This window comes from Dendropsophus ebraccatus, chromosome 5, assembly GCF_027789765.1.
Source record: "Dendropsophus ebraccatus isolate aDenEbr1 chromosome 5, aDenEbr1.pat, whole genome shotgun sequence".
NCBI classification, from domain to species: Eukaryota; Metazoa; Chordata; class Amphibia; order Anura; family Hylidae; genus Dendropsophus; species Dendropsophus ebraccatus.
Window position 1 is genome coordinate 59,055,086 of NC_091458.1, and position 22,022 is coordinate 59,077,107.

General features: G+C 42.6%; 2 protein-coding genes across 2 annotated transcripts; both read right to left on the bottom strand.

The window, feature by feature from the left end:
* Nucleotides 1–233: 233 nt before the first annotated feature.
* TMPRSS12 (transmembrane serine protease 12) lies at nucleotides 234–11,699 on the bottom strand. The gene is made up of 6 exons (XM_069970279.1): nucleotides 11,634–11,699; nucleotides 10,294–10,388; nucleotides 9,717–9,912; nucleotides 5,401–5,666; nucleotides 2,956–3,098; nucleotides 234–1,558 (listed from the first exon to the last, which is right to left on the bottom strand). Exons 2-6 carry the CDS (start codon nucleotides 10,361–10,363, stop codon nucleotides 1,283–1,285), a joined length of 951 nt encoding a protein of 316 aa, XP_069826380.1. The 5' UTR covers nucleotides 10,364–10,388; nucleotides 11,634–11,699; the 3' UTR covers nucleotides 234–1,282.
* Nucleotides 11,700–13,890: 2,191 nt separating this feature from the next.
* Nucleotides 13,891–17,044, bottom strand: LOC138793595 (thiol S-methyltransferase TMT1A-like). The gene is made up of 2 exons (XM_069972232.1): nucleotides 16,472–17,044; nucleotides 13,891–14,224 (listed from the first exon to the last, which is right to left on the bottom strand). The coding sequence occupies exons 1-2, from the start codon at nucleotides 16,967–16,969 to the stop codon at nucleotides 13,988–13,990; spliced, it is 735 nt and encodes a 244-aa protein (XP_069828333.1). The 5' UTR covers nucleotides 16,970–17,044; the 3' UTR covers nucleotides 13,891–13,987.
* Nucleotides 17,045–22,022: the final 4,978 nt, after the last annotated feature.

Below are 22,022 nucleotides of genomic sequence, written 5' to 3' on the forward strand. Positions count from 1 at the left end.
AGACTTTGGGGTTTGCAGCGGCATGGGACAAACTGTATGTTCACATACATAGAAGAGTCTGTGCAAACTTCTTCTGGATTTGTTGTAAAAACACGGAATAGTTACAGTCCCCATTATCTTTCTCGATGATGGAGTCAGTACAGGGTGTAATTATTTGCAAGTGTTGGTTTTAATAAACTTTATTGACATTAAAGCAGACGACAACTAGGCAAAAAATAATAGTCTGCTGTGCAGTCATGTACAAACATCCTAAAAACAAGTGAATTCATAAAATTATAGTTTAAACTTATGATACATTTTTGTTATTCTTTCATGTGTAAAACTTGATAAAAACAAAAAAATTGTGAAATAAGAACTTAAATATTTCTGCGGTGTCTATGTATCTCAGCACTTTAATAATAAAATCTAATGCAGGTATAATGTGTTCTGTTCAGGCATATTTCTCCAGCAACTAGAACTGTTATAGCCTTCCTCTTGTAATAGGTATGAATCTTCATTTTCCTCTTATCTTTTGGAGGAGAAACCATTTTACTTTGGGCACAGCCATTGGATTAAAGGAGAAGTCCGGAGGGGCAACAAAAATTCACCGGACTTCTCCCTTTAAAGTTAATCTCTCTGCTCTATATCATGCTCTAGAGCTCAAGTGACAAGGAGTTGCTGAGCCTAAGCATGCACACCATAGTCTTATGCTCCCCACCTCCCCACCCTTCCCTACCATGACTTATTGAATTACAGGGCTCAGTGCGGGAAGCTGAGCCCTGTATGTTAATAAAGTAGGGAAGGGTGTGTGTGTGTGTGTGTGTGGGGGGGGTGTTATGTGTGCATCCTGTGGCTCAGCACAGCCACCTGACACTTCTAAGCATGATATAGAGCGGACTGATTTTCATTATATTATGAAACAGTTAAAAAGTCTGCAACATAAGTACAACCAAATACCTTGCTGGTTATCAGCACCCCAGTTCAGCAGCTATCTTCTGGCAGGCTTTGTTATAGATTTTGCAAATAAGCCGTAATGTCCCAAAGCAAGCACTGTAGTGAATTATGCTGTATGATACAACACTACTGTAAAGCAGCAACTGTAGTGAATTATGCTGTATGATACAACACTACTATAAAGCAGCCATCACTGCAGCCTAGTTGCTTTACAAGACACTAGGGGAATTTTTGTTCCTGCTGTGTGTAGCTAGAGATAAAATAAAACCTTGTCCTGTTGGGAGTATAAGGTCTATGACCCTTACAGCTTGGTGCCATGTCGATTTTTTTACCCCTGTGGTTGTTTATTTTACATAAATGTTAATAAAACTGCTAATGTTCCAATTACATTTACAATGCAAATCATCACGGCACTGGCGAAACCTGTTGTATTGTGGATCCCACCACCTATATGGTTTGCGACATTTTCCATTTGCATTACCATCCAGTTGTTATAATTTTCTACTCGTGTATAGACTCCAGGATGCTGGGCTTCGGCACAGCCATAGCCAAAGCTTGTGATGCCAATCTGGTAGAAGCTTGTGTGTTCTGCTATATAACAGACAAAAGGTCCTCCACTATCTCCCTAGGGAATCACAGCATAAAGATGGTTAGATGACTAGCTACTAAACGTCCAGGAGACTTTTCACATGTGCAAGTGACCAGTCACAAAGCATAATCTAGACCAGATCCACTGAGGTAGCAGTCCCTAGATATATATATATATATATATCAAGTGTTCTCATTTACAGACCGAAAGCCAGGTTTTGAAAATACAGAAACATAACTTTTATTTCTACATGGAGTAAGTTTTATTAACTTTAACATAGAACACACTTTCTTTGCAATGTTATTAGAACTGTTCCAAAATAAAGTATCTTACCTATAATACAGTATCAGCTAGTTTTGGAGTTACTTAAAGAAAACCAATCACTATTAGGCTATGTTCACACTACGTATGAGACTGGCTAAACTCTGAAAAGAACATCCCAGCCAGTACTGTAGTACCTTATATAATATGCCCGTCCGCTCAGTTCTCTTTGGTGCTGGTTGTGTAATAGACCATAAGTAGAAAATATATCAACCGCACTCGACTCCAGAAGTTAATTGCTTAACAGTGCCATCTTTTATTTATTTTTCCATATGTTTTATGCTTCAAGTTATTCTCAAAATTCATCACAGTGATATTTCAAACATTTAATATACCCAATCAAGGACGTTTCGGTCGGATGACCTTTGTCAACTGGGTATACTAAAGAAGCCGATATAACTAGTGCCCAAAAGTGTAAGGTGCCGGAAGCACATTGTTGGCTTGTGTGGATGGCGGCCGGAGCCACACAAGCCAACAATGTGCTCTGCAAAGTTCTGATGACTGCACATCCGTGCATGCCCGCATCAGAACTCCCCACTGTACACAATGGAGCTTGCAGCCAGAGATGCTCGCTCCACTGTGTGCATTGTCAGTTTTTTACGGCGCCGCTAGGGATCACGGACGGAGTGTATACTATGTGTATACAGTTCGGCCAGGATTCCCTCAAAAGGCAGCACTATGTAAGTTCCGTGGGAATCACGGCCAGTGTAACAACGGCTGTGATTCCCACTGAACTTACATTGTGTGAACATAGCCTTATAATGCTGGTAGCACTGTTGTGTTCCAGCATGCTGCAGGAGGTAAGGCCAGAATTAGTCATCTGGGCGCTGTCTGGGCCATAGCTAGCCACAGCTTACTCCGTCTGTGTGCTCTGCAGGGGTCAAGAGGCCCATTAGTTTAAGTTTAGAATAGATTTAAACATTATATGGGCAGGAAATTTCTAGAACCTCCTGTGTATCTAAAGCGTTGCTGCTGTTCCTGAAAAAATTACATTTATAACTCACATTTTCTTTTTTTCTTAAGCTGCCCCACATCATCAAATGCAAATGTCTTATTGTTTTAGACTATACACACTTGTCTGTCTGGTATCTGACCTACAACATTCTTCTTACCTGACAAGTGTCAATTCCTCCATCCTCGAAGCCAGCACAAATCATATTGCCAGTAAGAAGCCCATTATACCATCCGCTACTGTTACAGAGCGATGTAGGAATCCGATCTATTTCTGCCTCCTGCAAAATATTAGCTGTTTCACCTGCAAAATAAGAGTCTGTTTAGCGCTTAGGTTACAATCAATAATATACATTTTTACTAAAAAGAGAACCACATCTGTCCATTGGGGTATTGCAGTTTAGTCCTATTTACTTGAAAGCCAATGGGCTGCAATACCAAGCATAACCAATGAGAAACAGGGTGCCGTTTTTGTAAATTCTGAACAAGCCTTTTAAAAACTGCCAGGCTTACTAACGTTGTGTAGTAGTAGAGCGGCTTTCTTCAAGTGTATTGCTTCCCTTACTGTATGTTATTGCTAAGGCAACAACAGATGTTAGGCTGAGTTCACATTGTGTTTTATGTTTCCATTTCATTCTCTTTAGCACTGCTGTAGTCGATTACAGAAATAAGAGGATACACTGTTAGGATGCGTTCACACCTACAGGATCTGCAGCAGATCTGCAGCAGATTTGATGCTGTGTTCAGTTATTTAAATGAAATCTGCTGCAGAAAATCAGCTGCAGATCCTGTAGGTGTGAACGCACCATAAAACATTTTTTTTCTATAATGTGCATATATGGCATAGTTAGCTTTTAGCGTCTTTTAACATATGTTTTATGCCTTTGAAGACTTTAATATGTATACATTAAATGTAATCACAAACACAGTGTCATCCCAGCCTTCATGTGATTGAGAAGGTATACATTTCTATTGGGGGCGATGTTCCCTAATAGGGCACGTTCCCTTTTGGACAGAACTGTGAATGAAATGAAATCCCGTCACATCCACCTCTGCAGACAAGGCTCTGTTCACAGAATCCTTCCCTTGGACATATCTTTTGTGTGCTGCTTACGTTCTGTGATTTCAAGGATTTGTATTGTTTTACATGTCCACATTACTTTTGGCTCCTAGTACCCATGTGACACCAACTATTTTCACTAAACTGCCTGCCATCCCCTTTCTTTTTGCACTCTGTACTACAGATCTGTTTTAGCATTGCATGACTGAGCTCTCTAGGTGTTCTCCTCCACATTGTAGATTACATGCAGTAGTTACTTTGAGAGACCACAGAGGCCAGTCACTGGGTTAGTTCATACGGACGTCATCACTTCTGGTTGGGGAGACCTAAAGAAGAAATATATATATAACAAGCGGGTAAGGGCCATGTTACCTAGCATCGGCCGTTGGCCGTGCATCACTATTACACATAGCGTTGTGCAGCCGATCATTTCTAAACGTTAAATGACAACGATATGTAGATGATCGTTTCTTCTGCTGATCGCTGTCTTTATTACACAGAGCGATAAGACGATTTGGCAGATTATCACTCCATGTATTAGGCCAGTTTCACACAAATCTTATACATCTTCATATGTGATCTGTGCCTTTAGAGCCAAGGATAGGATCACATTCCGTCCTGGGATGTCAGCAATTTTTTAGAAACTAAAACAATGAAGTATCATGCTGCCCTCTAGTGGCAGCCTTACAAAATAACCAAGAGCAAAGAAATTCATCACATTCTACCATATATAGTAGGTTTTTTAATAAATTTAGGGCATTTTTAATGTCTGTGTGCCACAATCTACACAAGCTAACAACTCGAGTATATTTTGCTACAACCTATCTACAATTTGCTACAGTTTATCCACATTTATGGGCAGATCATAAAGTGAAAAGTAGCATCCATCATCATTTATTTCAATTAATTTTGCCGGTTTTGCCCACACTCCTCACCACTCCCTTACATATGTAGACCACACCATCAGCACGAAAAATACAAACCCCCCCAACTTAAGGGCTGATGTGCTGGGCAAGAGAGTGGCTTCTTGTTACCAAAGGCAGGGCGGGGAGCCAGTGGCTCTTTGCTCTGACAATCAGAAGTCTGAATTTACCTGTAAACGTTTATTATGAGCCCTCATAGCGAAATGATTACTTTTTATATAAAAAGGTTTACTAACCCCAAAGTTTGCTATTGCTCTTTTTTATGTATTACTACATATACTTACTAAGCAGATGGATCAGGAGGGCTGGTGTCTCCCCTATAAATGGAAATACCTGCTACCCCTATTGTACAATTGAGTCATAGTGCAGGCAGTGGTTAAGCCACTTTTAGTCCGTAGAACAACTGTTATGTTTTACAGTAACATCAATAGGTAAATATACCAAGGGCCATGCGCCCTTGTAGAATCCCATGTAGAATTTAGGGACACAGCACAGATTATATATTGCATAATAAGATATTTTTAAAATTATGCAAAAAAGCATTAAAAAGGCAAAATGATGTCTGTGATGTTGACCTAGAAACCTAATATCCATCTAATTACATAAACTAATCCAGCAATTACCTCCAGCAGAAGTTGTCCCCCATCCGCTTATAAAGCATTGTGACAATGGGTCTACCTGAAGTTCCTGTGTTGCCAAGCAGACTGGTAGGATATAATCTGTATATGTAACTGGGTTCACTAATTCCAACAAAGCAAGATCATTATTCATAGTTTGTTGGTCAAAGTTTCTGTGAATGATAATTTTTTTGATTTCACATATTTGCTTTGTGTTTTCTGGATTTAGAATATCAATAACTCCAAAAACAGCTCGCCAGTATCTGGGATTTCTGTGAGAAATAAGGATTCAGGTATTAGTAGCGCAGGGCAAAAAGCTCAAGCATGAAGTCACCACTGTATAGGAAACATCTAAAAAACATTACATTGGAAATCTTTTCATTTGCGCTCCCCAATAAATATTTAGGGAACACATACACATATACTATCTTCTGTGAGTGTTCATGTGATGTCACCAAATATGTCAGGATTTTGATCACTGTTATAACAAAAATCAATGTAAAAAAATAAAAACTACAAAAAGGCATAATGTAAATGTACCATTCAGATAAATACAGGTTGCAGAAACCCATATATAAATCAGATAAATGAGACTGATTTTCAGTAGCAAAAGTTTCAGCAACAAAATCTGCCACCCTTAAAACAAAGTATATGTTAAAGGAGAAGTCCTATGAAACTAAAAAATGACAAAAAGGTGCAGGGGGCAGATTGGGGTGACAGAATAAAGTTTAAATACCTATCCTTGTGCCCTGTAGCAACGCTCCTGGGTTTTGCTACTAGCCGCCAGCCTCCTGCAGCTTCTCCAGCTGCAACGTCACATACCTGACTGATCGATTGCCCGCTCAGCCAATTAGTTACTGACTGGCTGAGCGGGCAATCAATCAGCTGTGCAGTGACGTTGCAGCTGGGGGAGCAGGGTATGTAGTGTAGTAGAATATAGTTGTAGCGAGCTCACCAGATCCAGGCACTTCTGCGCACAGTCCACCACTCTAACCAGTCTTGCAAACGTCCAATAGATTACACCTGACCAGTAAGTGCAGGTGAAACAAAACTTCTTATTTTATTAGGTGGCCCATAAAATCACAAACATCATCAATCTTCACATAGATGTCTACGCGTTTCTGGTGCATGCGCGCCCTTAATTATAACAAATAAAGCTACTAACATTTAAACAGGAAGCCCCTCCCTCCTTGTCATTATAACGTTATCTAGTCCTGATTATATACAGCTACAAACAGATAAATGGCACCCAGTTGTGTTAAAAATAATACATAGAGACATATAATATTCAAAATGGGGAAATGGAAATACAATGTATCAAATGCACTTACACTTTTAGGGTACAAACCCACTTGACGTATTTGCTGCGTGAATCAGTCTTAAAAATAAGCAGGCAAAACGCAGGTTGGCTTTATACGATTGTTCTGCGTTAAAATACGCAATTGCGTATTTTTGAAGCATGAAGCTACATGCATTTTTCACACAGGTTGTTAACAACTGATGCTTTGCTAACAACAAGCTTCAAGCTTCAAAAATACGCAATTGCGTATTTTAACGCAGAACAATCGTATAAAGCCAACCTGCGTTTTGCCTGCTTATTTTTAAGACTGATTCACGCAGCAAATACGTCAAGTGGGTTTGTACCCTTAATAATATAACAATAATTCACGGCGTTGGTTTAACCCATTGGGGAAATAGCTCTCCAGTTGGAAAATCCAAAATGCTTCTCTTTCCTGGAGTCTGCACATTCTATCCCCACCTCTGACTGATGGCAATACTTTTTCTATAGCGAAAATTCTAAAGAAGTCAACTTTGCCCTAATGTTTTTCTACAAAGTAGTGTGAGGCTCCTGATAGATTTCTAGTACTGCTGTGGTTGATGTCATATATATGCTCCAATATGCGCACCCTGAACTGTCCGGTAGTGCAGCCCACATACATGACATCACAAGCGCTGTAGTATATGACAAAAACCACGTTTGTACTATTGCAGTTAAGGAAGCTCCTATTCTCATACCTTTTTCTGTGTTTTCTGTCAGTGTAGTACTTGCTCTGTGTCGTGTAGTGACAAACACTAGATTTGCCACATTAGTAGAATCCCTTCTGCGTCAGCAAGGTCACTGGAGACTTACTCTTGTTCGGGATCGAGGGGAAAGATTGTCCCCTAGAGTTTGTGCACGTTTAGGCACAATGTTGCAGCCGTCTTTAAGGATATTACTCAGTATCGGGTCACCCTGCAGTATATACAAATTATCCAAAACAATCAGTTTGATCTTACGTAATTGCGGGCTATATTTAGTTACCAGAGTAGGTTTGTTCATTTCATGATTTTGTTTTTTAAATCCTTTTTCCCAGATTAGGTCTCCCCTGTTTCTGGCATCTGCCTTTGCCCTGGCCCTATCAATCATCCATTTTGGGTAGCCTGGAACCTTTCTTGGCTAATGTCACACTCCCTATTGAACAATTCTTGCGTAATGCAATTTCTTCTCATACGGACCTTTTCCCCCACAGGGATGAACTTGACCGTATGAGACGGATGGCAGCTACTGGCATGGAGGGTGACATTGCCAGAAATGGGCTTTCTGTGGGTCTTGGTGATGCAATTTCATTGGGGATACCTTTCAACTTTAGGTCTAGGAAGATGATTTCATTCTCATGACTGGTACACATGAATTTTAGACCCCATGAGTTGGAATTGGCATATTCCAGAAATAGTGGTGTGACAGATACAGGACCACTCCAGACTATCAGCAAGTCATCAATGTATCTGCCATACCTCTGTATACACTCCACATAAGGATTGTTTTGTGTGTGTATAGAAAGGACTCTTCCCAATAAGCCATGGCCAGGTTGGCCATGGAGGGTAAATATTTTGCCCCCATGGAAACGCCCGCCAGTTGTAAGTAGAAGGTGTCACAGCAAATGAAATAATTCTGTCTCATGAGCTACCATGCAGCACATTTCACAAAGATACAGAAGTTTTCATCATAGGGGCTGTACTTTTTCAGCCAATGAAAGCTATCGCTCCACCTGAAGTTGGCAAAAGATATCGAAACATTGTTTTGAAAATTAAAAAACTGTTATTAAAAACTCTGATAATGGTGGCCTTGTTGTTGTTATGGACGTTGAGATGTACCGCCAACAAATGAAGGATATGCTTACTGACACTTCTACATATTAACCCCTTGCTGGCAATCCAGTAAAGAAGTTCAGCGAGGAACTGAACAGAGTCTTGCCGAGAAGGTTAAGCTTTGGGAATCCTTAATAACAGGGAAGTAGAATATCTTTGCCCCACGAATCCGGTCACCCCTGTCATGTACGGACTTCCCAAGACACACAAGGGAGTACACCCGCCCCCCATGAGACCCATTGTCTCTGGTAAGGGTTCCCTAGGGGACGTCTGTGCTCGTGGCTGGATGATGTTCTTTAGCCGCTTGTGCAGTGGGTTTCGGGGTACCTCAAGGAAACAGGAGCTGTTTTGAAATCTTTTGCCAATTTCAGGTGGAACGATGGCTTGCATTGGCTGGGCGTGGACGTGGTATCGCTATATACTAGCATACCCCATGCCTTAGCCATGGAGGCACTCGACTTCCATCTGAAAAAGTACAGCATTCAACTTTTTTTCTCTCTCTCTCTTTCTTTCTTTTCTTCTTCTCTCTTCTTCCCTTTTGCTTCGGTTCCACTCTGTAGTTGGAACTAGAAGCTTTAGTTTGTAAGGTGAAGGGCGGTGGTTTTGTAGATGGCTGCCCTTCAGTTTTGGTGTTGGGCTATTGATAGCAAATGGGTGATAAAAGTTATTGTGTTTGTTGACATTATGAGAGACACAAATTGTTTGGAGTTTTATGTATTTTATTTGAAATATTGTTTCATTATGCTGTAATGGGCTAAATTTGTACGCCCAGTGTTTATCGTGTATTTATCAGTTGTTCTAAGAAAATTCAAAATTTAATAAAACTCTTTCTACCTAGGCTGAATCCTGGAATTCCTGGCGGTCCCCGGGCACGCTGTTTTTAATTTCATGGGACTTTTCTTATAAAAGGATGCTGTACTTGTCTCTCTATGGAGCCACCGGAAAGAGCTGAGTGCTGTACTCTCCGGTGTCTCCATAGAGAGTGAATGGAGAAGGAACAAAGGAGCTTGGGCCGATCTGAAGATCGGCGGGAGTACAAAGGTCAGACCCCCTGCAATTTCTTACTCGTCCTCTATTCTGTGTTTAGGGGACAAGTAAGTTTTAATGGGAGAGCGCTTTTCATCTCTAACAAATTCAAGCCCATAAAGTGTTACAATCAGCTTTGTACCTCTAATCAGTGTAATAAAACACACCGTTTTTCCTTGAAGCAATGAGCAGCAGTCATCACCCATCTCTTGTGTATAAGGGTTCCACCACATGAGTGTTTGTAGCCATATCCAAAACGGAAATACTGAAGGCTAGCCTGCCATGGCCAGGCTCCTGGCAGTGCATCATGGCCACCTATAATGCGGGATCCAAGTGTATCTACAAGTGGACGTTGCCCGCAAACTAAAAGAATAGGAAATGATCAAAGTATGAACAAATTAATACATTGGCTTTACTTTACTTTGCAGTTCTCATGAGATTCCATTTCACTTGATGTGAACTTTCCCTGCGCTGACACCAGTGAGAGACAGTATATACAAAATGGGTGTTAGTCAGCATAAAATATAACATTCACCAAACCACAAAGTAACTCTTATAAAATCGTTAGTCATTCCATGCCCCACAATAAGGGCCAAAGCAGATCACTGTGCAGTGAATAAAAACTATATATTTAAAACCTAACATCTCACTGATACATGGCAACTATGATACAATATGTGCAAGTTACAAAGCCGATCATGTTAATGAATTCTTGCAGGTGCTGGTGAATATTTCCACCCTTACCTTCTGTCTCCGTCCCCAGTATTACTTTTGCTAACCACAACAGATATGCTCCCCTTAGGATGGCATGCATTTTCTATACAGAGCAGTAGGTGGTCCTAGAACACAAAGTGATGATCATCATGGAAATACCCTTTAAAAACAACAGCAGATTGGACCTGACATTGTAATGTAGGGCATAAGGGGCCTATTATGTGGGCCAATGTTCTCTCTAAATTAGCACCAATCTCATATATCAGCACTTGTTTATTGAATGTACCAACAAGAGTTTAATTTCGTGGGGGGGAGACAATCCCTTTGCTGCTCCCATTCATCAGCTGCACTTTCCCTATTACACTTGTATAGTCATTGGTCAATTTTGACAGGTGAAACTGAAGTGATGAATTAATGAATAGAGATGGTCGAACAGGGCCGAGGTTCAGGTTCGTACGATGGTTCAGGTTCTTACAAACCTGAACCTCGACCCTGTTTGATCATCTCTACTAATGAATGAGCCCAGAGATATATCGGCCAATTCATTTGCTTGGGGCTGCACGTAAAGCTTGGGTGACCTCCTCAATGTCTCCATTAAAGTGATACTCTCACCCCCTTTCTGTATAAGGACTTCTCTACACAGCTGTAAAGCCTTAATTCTGCAGTTTTCATACCTTACTTTATTATAGATTTCTTGGTGCTTGGTCCAATTAAAAATGCTTTTTTTTCGTTGGTGGTTTGTGCCACCTAGGCGTAGTAGGCCCCGCCCCTCTGTGATGTCATCAGCGTCTAGGCCTCACATCCTCTGCAGCCATTAGAGTGTGCCGATCTAGAGAGGGTAGAGCCTAAACTGTTAGACTGGCCCTTTTCAATGGCTGTTGAGGGGACGGGGCCTAGAGGCCAATGACGTTAAGAAGGGGCACGCCTATGGTGCCAATGTGGGCTAAGTGGCGCTGCAGACGTGAACCCCGCCCAGGTGGCACAAACCACAAACAATAAAAAATAATTTTTCACAGGACCAAGCACCAAGAAATCTATAATAAACTAAGGTATAAAAACGGCAGAATTTAGGCTTGTGTGTAGAGAAGTCCTTATCCAGAAAGGGGGTGAGAGTATCACTTTAACACATATGAAAGTGCAGGACAGAGCTGCTGTCCACCTTCCCATTGTCCTACTGCACTGATGTCAACCTGGAAGAGCCCTTCACAAGGTGATATTAGAGCAGTTAGATGTGTCCAAAATGGGATGGCCTTTTTTTTAATGTTGCTGTTTATAAAAAAAGCTAAATATATTCAGACCCCCTATGTTAATATCACCATTATAAATATTATGACTTCCTAGTCGATGTCAGACGCGGTGACCAGTGCTACCTATGCCAATTGGTGTATTCCCATCTTCTGTATCCCTGTTTCCAGTATTATATCTCACTAGATGGGTGTTGCCTATAGCAACCAATCAAATGCTAGCTTTTATTTTGCCAGATTGGTTTGAAAATGAAAGTCATGTTACTAGGCGACCACAGAAATGTATGTCACCTGCTGCTGTACACCACAGTATATGTGGGCATCCTGTTTTCGGTGGGATGCTGATGGATACCTGTGACATACAGCATATGTGGGGTGTATACCCAGCCTTAGGGGACCCCTTCTTACATGCATTGGTTACATGTCAGTTATCTTTGTGCTGAGGTCTGTGTGTGGCCTGAGCCCCAAACTATGCTACTTCATTTGCTTCAAGGTTTATTCTATTTGTTGTTGACAAGGGTAACACTAGTACTATGCTTCTGTGTTTGTTTGGTCATTTCCTCCCTTAGCAATGTGGAAATGTAGCTATTATAGCACTTGTTGAGCAAAGCATAATGACATATATTTACACGTTACTGTCACTTTAAATGGTAAATGTAAATACTAGTCTATAGTTGTATGGCAAATGTATGGAATTTGCTTAAAGTTTCCACATATCAAATTTGATTGGTGCAACAAGCCACTGCAGTTCATGATGTGATCCCCATTCTTTTAGGACCCATACCCCTCACCCTCTGCAAAAAACAAAGGGTGTTTTTATGCACTTTTTTTTTACATTAGTTACACAGTAATTAGCATTACCATGCTTAATCAGATTGTTATGAATAGGGGTCCATTTATACAGAGAGAATATCTGACAGATTATCTGCCAAAGATCTGAAGCCAAAGCCAGGAATGGATTTGAAAAGAGGAGAAATCTCAGTCTTTCCTTTATGACCTGATCTCTGTTTATAGTCTGTTTCTGGCTTTGGCGTGAAAAATCTGTCAGATAATCTGTCTGTGTAAATGGACCCTAAAAAAAACTGTTGAAAAATCATGTTTTGCATTTTTCTAACAAAATTGTATGTCTAAAATATATGTCTCTTATTTAAGTAAATTCCCAACAATTAAATGCAAGATAAACATCTTTATTGAAAAAATACATTTTGTAGAAAGCCATTTAAAATCATAGATACTTATTAACATGATATTGAATAAATCTAATAGAAGGGGGGCGGTGCGGCCGGGGCTGCAGGGGGGGTGATCGGGGGGGATGAGGGTGATCGGGCGGCCGGGGCTGCGGGCGGCTGGCTGGAGCATATACTTCACCTGGTCCTCGCTCTGGCTTGCTGAAGACACCAGGAACCGCCGAAGCAAGCCGGAGCCGGGATCAGGTAAAGTATCAGCTCCCGGGGGGCCGGGGGGTTAACGGGGCGGGCTACGGACAAACTCGCAGCAGGGATGTACATCCCTGCTGCGTGTTTGTCTGCCATTGAAAGTATAGGGACAGGATCTGTAGCGAGACTCGCTGCAAATACGCAGCGAGGGGACTCGCTGCGGATCCGGCAAGTGGGTTTCTACCCTACAAGTGTTTAAATGAACTCTCACACAGTTTTCTGTGTTTTCAGCAGAAGGCTCAGAAGTGGGGGGAAGGAGACTGAAAAAATAACAACAAATTATTAGTTTCCAGGAGAGGAGATTCAACACGTATTTTACCTGAGTGGAATACATCTTGAAGGTAATTAAATACAGGCATCAAGGTGGACAAGTCCCGGTGTTTGACTTGGTGAGGATCCCTTATTTTGTTATGTTATGGCCCCATCAGGCTGCTCTCTTTTTAAAGGGATTATCTAGGCTTAAAAAAACATTTCCACTTTCTTCCAGCAACACCACCACTCTTGTCCTCAGTTTGGGTCGGGGTTTTGCAGATCATTTTCAATGAAGTGAATGGAGTTGAACTATAATAACACAAACACAACCTGGGCACAGGAGTGACACTGTTTTTGCAAGAAAGAAGCGTTTTTTTTTCTATAATCCTGGATGACCATTTTAAGTAATTTACTTGGGCCACACATATCCTAAAAGGACACTTTGGGGGAGATTTATCAAACATGGTGTAAAGGGAAACTGGCTCAGTTGCCCCTAGCAACCAATCAGATTCCACCTTTCTTTACTCACAGACTCTTTGGAAAATGAAAGGTGGAATTTGATTGGCCAGTTTCACTTTACACCATGTTTGATAAATCTCCCCCTTTAATCCTTGCATATTCACCAAATGTCCAATAAAATTTGTGGTGTAAACCTAGCTGAATCTGCCAATGCAGCAATAAAGAAACATGCAAAGTATCAATACATTATCAGACAAAAGGAGTCAAAAGGAGTTAAAATGTTGATACTTAGAACAACCCAAGAGCTTCTTTCCTGGTGATATTTAATCTGACTTATTTTAATGCATAACCATAAATATGAGGTCGAACTGGACTCCATTTAAATGGTGCTAAAACATGTTTATATTTAACATCAGAAAACTTTGCTCTTTCCAGGTATTTCCATGTTTCCTTTGTAAGTTTGCATCCATCTCCTATATGTTTCCATGTTGGATCCAAAATTATTTGGAAAAAGTAATTCCAAGAGGAAGGATCTGCAGCTACATGTTCAAAGAAATAATAAGCTCCTCCCTGTAAAAGTCAGAAAAACAAGTGTGAAACAAAACATTTGCAACAAAAAGTCATCTACCATCTAAAGTCTTTGGTTTAGAGGCCTTATTGGCTGTCGCAAATTGCTTTGTAAACTATATGCTGACTGCAGGAAACAACTGTTAGGTGCTTCACACCACTGAGTCACTGTAACCATAAAAAAGGCTACAGCAAAGTAATCATAATTATATAGACTAGCTGGGAACGGGGCATAAAGTCAAGGGGGGACATTTATGATGTCCGGCGTTTTTTACGCCGGGCTTACAAATATCCCCGCAGCTCCGGAGCTCAGAGGATTTATGTAGAGGCGCATTACCTCTACATAAATCCCGATCGCACGGAGCCTGTCCATGCGAAAATTTTGAAACCTACACCAGCTCAGAGCTGGCATAGGTTTCAGTATAATTTTTCCTCTGTAAAAACGATAAATGCGGCGCTCAGAGGCCTTGCCCCCTCTGCGTGCTGCCGCACCCCCCTGTAACGCCCCCTCTCCTCCACACTGGTAATGGTGGCACAGATGGGGCAGATGGGGCTGCCGCACCCCCTGTAACGCCCCCTCTCCTCCACACTGGTAATGGTGGCACAGATGGGGCTGCCGCACCCCCTGTAACACCCCCTCTCCTCCACACTGGTAATGGTGGCACAGATGGGGCAGATGGGGCTGCCGCACCCCCTGTAACGCCCCCTCTCCTCCACACTGGTAATGGTGGCACAGATGGGGCAGATGGGGCTGCCGCACCCCCTGTAACACCCCCGCTCCGCCCCACTGGTAATGGTGGCAAGATGGGGCAGATGCAAAAAAATTTTATTTGCAAAAATACCATTTGCAAATATTTTTATGCCGATCTGCCCCATCTGGGCCTAAAAAAAGCATTTACGCCTTTTCATACATGTCCCCCAAGGAGATTGTCACTATGTGGGCCGCTGCCTGCCTTGCTGGGCAGAGTAACAGGTCTCTCACTATTTGTGTATACAGAGAGAGTCCAGCCAGTCAAGCCCATTGGGACAGACAGGCGGTAACCTGCAGTAGCCTCCTTGACTTTATGCCCTGTTCCCAGCTAGTCTTCATAACTATGATTTTCAGAGCTAGTTGTAGTGCCAGTGCCTGTTTCATGCTACCCATGGTTCGAGCAGCATGAAGCACCACAATGACATTTTACCTTTAGGTTATGTTCACACTATGTGAAATTTTTTATTGAATTTGTAATTTTCTAGCGTGCACAGAGCTACTGGATTTAGCTGCTATAGATAGATAACACAATCACTACCAATTGCACTGCTGGGGTGGAGCTTTTATGTAGATTCATACACAGAATATAATCTAGGTCACAGGCCAAGAACAATGTTAATTACTTATGTTAATATAGATCTGGGTTAAAAGACACTGACTAAGGGAGGAGAGGGCAGCATTGGAACTATGTTAATTTTTAACTTAAGCTGGCCAAAGACAGGAAGATTCTCCCATTATATGTCCAGCATTCTTATATTATTTTACTGTCAATGGGAATGATTATTTATTGCTGCCTGTGTACTATGTATTAGTAAGAACCAATAACAGTTGTAAGCAGTCCCTATATTTATTCTAATTATTTATGTACAGTTTCTCAGATGACCCACTTATGTGGGCTTATATTAGTACCCAAATGGCTATATATATTTATATATATATATATATATCTCAGGCTGTATTCACATATGCATTATTTCTTTTTTACCAGGTTTCTTGTTGTTCAAAATAGCATAGAATGTTAAACCATATAGAATATAGCAACTATTTTCTATAAAGATACCCAACAGACATCCTACAAATTAAAGAGTGGGAAAGAAACTGAATATAATGGATCTGTTATATATGTCATGAATCCTGTAATATATTTTTTTTATTTAATAACAAAATGCGGAAACACTGTTGAGTGATTTTTACTGGAAAGCTGGGTAACAATACAGCCACAACATCTCCTTTCCCATTTCATGGAGTTGTCACTCAGCTTTCCCAGGCTTCAGAATGGCAAAGATAAGCAGTGATACATTTCCTACTCCCATGTTTGGCAGCTATAATGGTTATTACTTAGATTTTTTAGACGCAAAAACTCTACAAAATATAATTTGTATGTGTCTACAATCATATTAATCCAAACTCTGAGCAACCTACCCTCATGTGCTACTCAAATGTAATATACCTGATATCATGAAACTATTTGCTATGTATGAGATAAAGCATAGACTCACAGGCCTCAGGACCCTGTGTATTTCTGTCAGGATGTCATCAATATTTTCCACAGAGCAAAGTACCAAGGTACAGATCACCACGTCCATGGAACCAGTGGCTACTTGTGGCATATTCTCTCCTGGGGCAACCAGGAACTCCTGGAAATGTACATGATCATTCTCAGCCAGGCTCTTGCTTAGAAAAGTCTTGAAGTTGGGGTTAGGGTCCACACAGGTCACTTTGCATCCTGAAGGATAGAATGGGAAGTTTGCGCCTGTACCACAGCCAAGCTCCAGGACTTTTAGCTCTCCAGAGGGGCCTTTAAAATCACTCAAGGTCCTGAACAGTTCTTTCTTGTGCTCTCCCATGTGTTTGTTGATGTTCTTAGTTATTCTCTCCATGAGATAAGGCATAAACCTCTTAGCTATAGGATCCCACAGACCCAACCCAGCAAGAATGTGGATTGGTAGTGTAATAATAGCAACACATAGCTGGAAGAATAATATGTATAAAGCCATGTTCTGTCCCTGTAGCTTCTCCAGCTTCTATGTGACTGCTGAAGAGGGAACAGAGGGTGTGACTGGTGAACAGGCTGTCTGCCTCCTCCTCTTCCTGCTGCTAGGGTAAAGAGCAACAGCGCAGAGACGTCTATAGATACAGCCACTAGTATGATATCATTCATAACTAGAAAATAGATTAGAGCCGATGATTCAAAGAGTTCAAAGGGCAACGCCAACATTTATAAGGGGGATTTCAATGTTGATTTTAAGCAATTTGCATAGCTTGATTGTCAGTGTTTCCCAATCTGTAGTATCACCAGCAAAACTACAACTCCTATGATATTCTAATGGGAGATGTAACTTTTCACCTGCTCTCCTGTGTGGAGTAGTACAGAAGATGTGTCAGTTCTCCTGTGTGGAGTAGTATAGATGATGTGTCAGTTCTCCTGTGTGGTGTAGTATAGAGGATGTGTCAGTTCTCCTGTGTGGTGTAGTATAGAGGATGTGTCAGTTCTCCTGTGTGGTGTAGTATAGATTATCTGTCCGTTCTCCTGTGTGGTGTAGTATAGAGTATCTGTCAGTTCTCCTGTGTGGAGTAGTATAGAGGATTTGTCCGTTCTCCTGTGTGGTGTAGTATAGAGTATCTGTCAGCTCTCCTGTGTGGTTTGGTAAGATAAGATCTGTCAGTTCTCCTGTGTAGTGTAGTATAGAGCAGTGCTTCCCAACCTTTTCCACCTTGGGGCACACCTTGGAAAAAAAAATTACCTCGGGGCACCCCTACTAAATAATGTTCTACAAAATAAGAAAACCGTCATACAGTGACTCACAGGTGACGTCTTCTTTGATCTGAGGAGTCACTTTCCCTTTTCCTCTCCATCCGCCATGATGATTCCTTCCAGATACGTTTCATCTCTTCAGAACCTGCGAGACAAACAATTTAGGCTCCGCACATTTCTAGCAACTTCCTTTCCTTTCTCCCTCCTGTAGGCTCCCATAGTAACTGTGCTGTTTGGTGTTATGTGCAGTAAAGCGAGTAGGAATGTGGGATGCCCCCTGTATGTAGGATCCCCTGCTGTGCCCCCTGTGTGTAGGATCCCCTGCTGTGCCCCCTGTATGTAGGATCCCCTGCTGTGATAAACTAATAATGCCCCCAGAGGTGCCCCCATGAACTAATAATGCCCCCAGAGGTGCCCCCATATACTAATAATGCCCCAGGGGTGGCCTCCATATAGTAATAATGCCCCCAGAGGTGCCCCCATTAACTAATAATGACCCCAGAGGTGCCCCCATGAACTAATAATGCCCCCAGAGGTGCCCCATGAACTAATAATGCCCCCAGAGGTGCCCCCATGAACTAATAATGCCCCCAGAGGTGCCCCCATATACTTATAATGCCCCAAGGGTGGCCTCCATATAGTAATAATGCCCCCAGAGGTGCCCCCATGAAGTAATAATGCCCCCAGAGGTGCCCCATGAACTAATAATGCCCCCAGAGGTGCCCCCATGAACTAATAATGCCCCCAGAGGTGCCCCCATATACTAATAATGCCCCAGGGGTGGCCTCCATATAGTAATAATGCCCCCAGATGTGCCCCCATGAACTAATAATGCCCCAGGGGTGGCCTCCATATAGTAATAATGCCCCCAGAGGTGCCCCATTAGCTAATAATGCCCCCAGAGGTGCCCCCATTAGCTAATAATGCCCCCAGAGGTGCCCCCATGAACTAATAATGCCCCCAGAGGTGCCCCATGAACTAATAATGCCCCCAGAGGTGCCCCCATGAACTAATAATGCCCCCAGAGGTGCCCCCATATACTAATAATGCCCCAGGGGTGGCCTCCATATAGTAATAATGCCCCCAGAGGTGCCCCCATCAACTAACAATGCCCCCAGAGGTGCCCCATGAACTAATAATGCCCCCAGAGGTGCCCCCATGAACTAATAATGCCCCCAGAGGTGCCCCCATATACTAATAATGCCCCAGGGGTGGCCTTCATATAGTAATAATGCCCCCAGAGGTGCCCCCATGAGCTAATAATGCCCCCAGAGGTGCCCCCATGAGCTAATAGTGCCCCCAGAGATGCCCCCATGAACTAATAATGCCCCCAGAGGTGCCCCCATGAAATAATAATGCCCCCAGAGGTGCCTCCATGAACTAATAATGCCCCCAGAGGTGCCCCCATATACTAATAATGCCCCAGGAATGGCCTCCATATAGTAATAATGCCCCCAGAGGTGCCCCCATGAGCTAATAATGCCCCCAGAGATGCCCCCATGAACTAATAATGCCCCCAGAGGTGCCCCCATGAACTAATAATGCCCCAGAGGTGCCCCCATATACTTATAATGCCCCAGGGGTGGCCTCCATATAGTAATAATGCCCCCAGAGGTGCCCCCATGAACTAATAATGCCCCCAGAGGTGCCCCATGAACTAATAATGCCCCCAGAGGTGCCCCATGAACTAATAATGCCCCCAGAGGTGCCCCCATATACTAATAATGCCCCAGGGGTGGCCTTCATATACAACTCATAAAGATAGGATATGCTTAAATAAGGAGTATTTATTGTGGTAACACCTTCACCAATATTTACAAATATTTACAAATTAGTTTATAACAGTTTATGCACAATGTCGTGCCAATGTATCACAGTTCATACACAGTTGTGCCGTTCTTTCCCTGTGTCGCTGTAGTATCGTCCACGACCTATGTCGGTCTATTGGCTGTATGTCAAGGTTACAAGTAGTACCAATCAAAACAGATCTACACCGTGATGGTTACAACAGACAAACTACTGCGTCTCTGTTCGGGTTATACGTCTAGTAGTCAGTCAGAAAGATCACGTTTCGTGTAGCATAACGCCTCGCCCAACGCGTTTCAGTCACTAATAGTCGTGACCTCATCAGGGGCGCTGAGGCTAATTGCGGAATGTGACAGTATGTATATAGTTAGATACAATACATGGTACACAGATTATAAAAGGACTATGCGAAATATTTAGTATGTTTGCAAGGCACAGCAATGTCGCTACTCACTATACCGATGTCGGGAGCTAATAAGAGGGATGGTCCTAGGTAGCAGTGGCTATAGTAGACCCTGTAATAAATAAATATGTGGCTATCAATACCGATCTATCGATACCACTCTAGGATGAGAAAAAATAATTGTACTCACAATGTCCCCTCTTGTATACGTTTAGTGTGAGTGCACAATGTTCCTGGGTATATCTCTAAAATAGAAAGATATATAGCAGTGAGAATGTTTGTAATGTAGGTCTCAGATGGGCGCTACATTCGTAGTGGAACTTACATTGCTGTCCTATGCATGTGGAGTAGTCCTCCCGTGGTCCTGCAGTGGCAGACAGACGGGAGCGCTCGCAGCCGTGTATTCCACTTATAGGCCGCGCGGTCACGGCGCGTCTGACGTCATCGGGCCGTTGGGAGCGCGCCAAGCATCTGACACTCCCCCGTGCACGCCCCCTGGGGAGTGGTCACTCTCCGTATGTCAACAGAGTAGTGCTGTGCCCGGCTGACAGCGCTCACATACGTCCGAGACCATAGCCAGTAACGGGAATAATGATATCCCGTACTGCTTGAAAATCGGCTTATTGGACAATAATACTGGTAGGATTGGGCAAAGGATAGTGCGTGTGGCCAATATTAAGTATGGTCATAAGGCTATCTGCAGTGATGCAAGGAGGAAAATTCTATGCGTGATACTGTCCCCTCCACAAGTGGGATATAGATGTGTTTAGGTGATAATAGGTCTATATGATCGCGAGGGGAGGGGTAAGGAGGGAATGGGGCACGTAAGGACGGTATTCTAAAATGCCCTAGAGCCCCTATCATGTAGTCCCTATACCTAGGTGGGGTGGCCGCCCTAAAAAGGCCTTTTACAAACATACTAAATATTTCGCATAGTCCTTTTATAATCTGTGTACCATGTATTGTATCTAACTATATACATACTGTCACATTCCGCAATTAGCCTCAGCGCCCCTGATGAGGTCACGACTATTAGTGACTGAAACGCGTTGGGCGAGGCGTTATGCTACACGAAACGTGATCTTTCTGACTGACTACTAGACGTATAACCCGAACAGAGACGCAGTAGTTTGTCTGTTGTAACCATCACGGTGTAGATCTGTTTTGATTGGTACTACTTGTAACCTTGACATACAGCCAATAGACCGACATAGGTCGTGGACGATACTACAGCGACACAGGGAAAGAACGGCACAACTGTGTATGAACTGTGATACATTGGCACGACATTGTGCATAAACTGTTATAAACTAATTTGTAAATATTTGTAAATATTGGTGAAGGTGTTACCACAATAAATACTCCTTATTTAAGCATATCCTATCTTTATGAGTTGTATTAAGCAGTGCTAGGATAATTGGCATCAGACAACGCTGAGTGTTATATACCACACTTATTGATATATTATTTGTGGCCTTCATATAGTAATAATGCCCCCAGAGGTGCCCCATGAGCTAATAATGCCCCCAGAGGTGCCCCCATGAGCTAATAATGCCCCCAGAGATGCCCCATGAACTAATAATGCCCCCAGAGGTGCCCCCATGAACTAATAATGCCCCCAGAGGTGCCCCCATGAACTAATAATGCCCCCAGAGGTGCCCCCATATACTAATAATGCCCCAGGGGTGGCCTCCATATAGTAATAATGCCCCCAGAGGTGCCCCCATGAGCTAATAATGCCCCCATGAACTAATAATGCCCCCAGAGATGCCCCCATGAACTAATAATGCCCCCATGAACTAATAATGCCCCCAGAGGTGCCCCCATATACTAATAATTCCCCCAGAGGTGCCCCCATATACTAATTATGCCCCCAGAGGTGCCTCCATGAACTAATAATGCCCCCAGAGGTGCCCCCCATGAACTAATAATGCCCCCTGCTCTGCCCCTAAAAAAACAAACATCCTACTCACCTAATCCGCGCTGTGGCTGCAGGCAGCAGCTCTCCTCTTCTTCGGGCTTCATCTTGCGAGCCGAAGGGACGGGACTTCCGGCAGGCGTGATGACGTCACATGATCACGCCTGC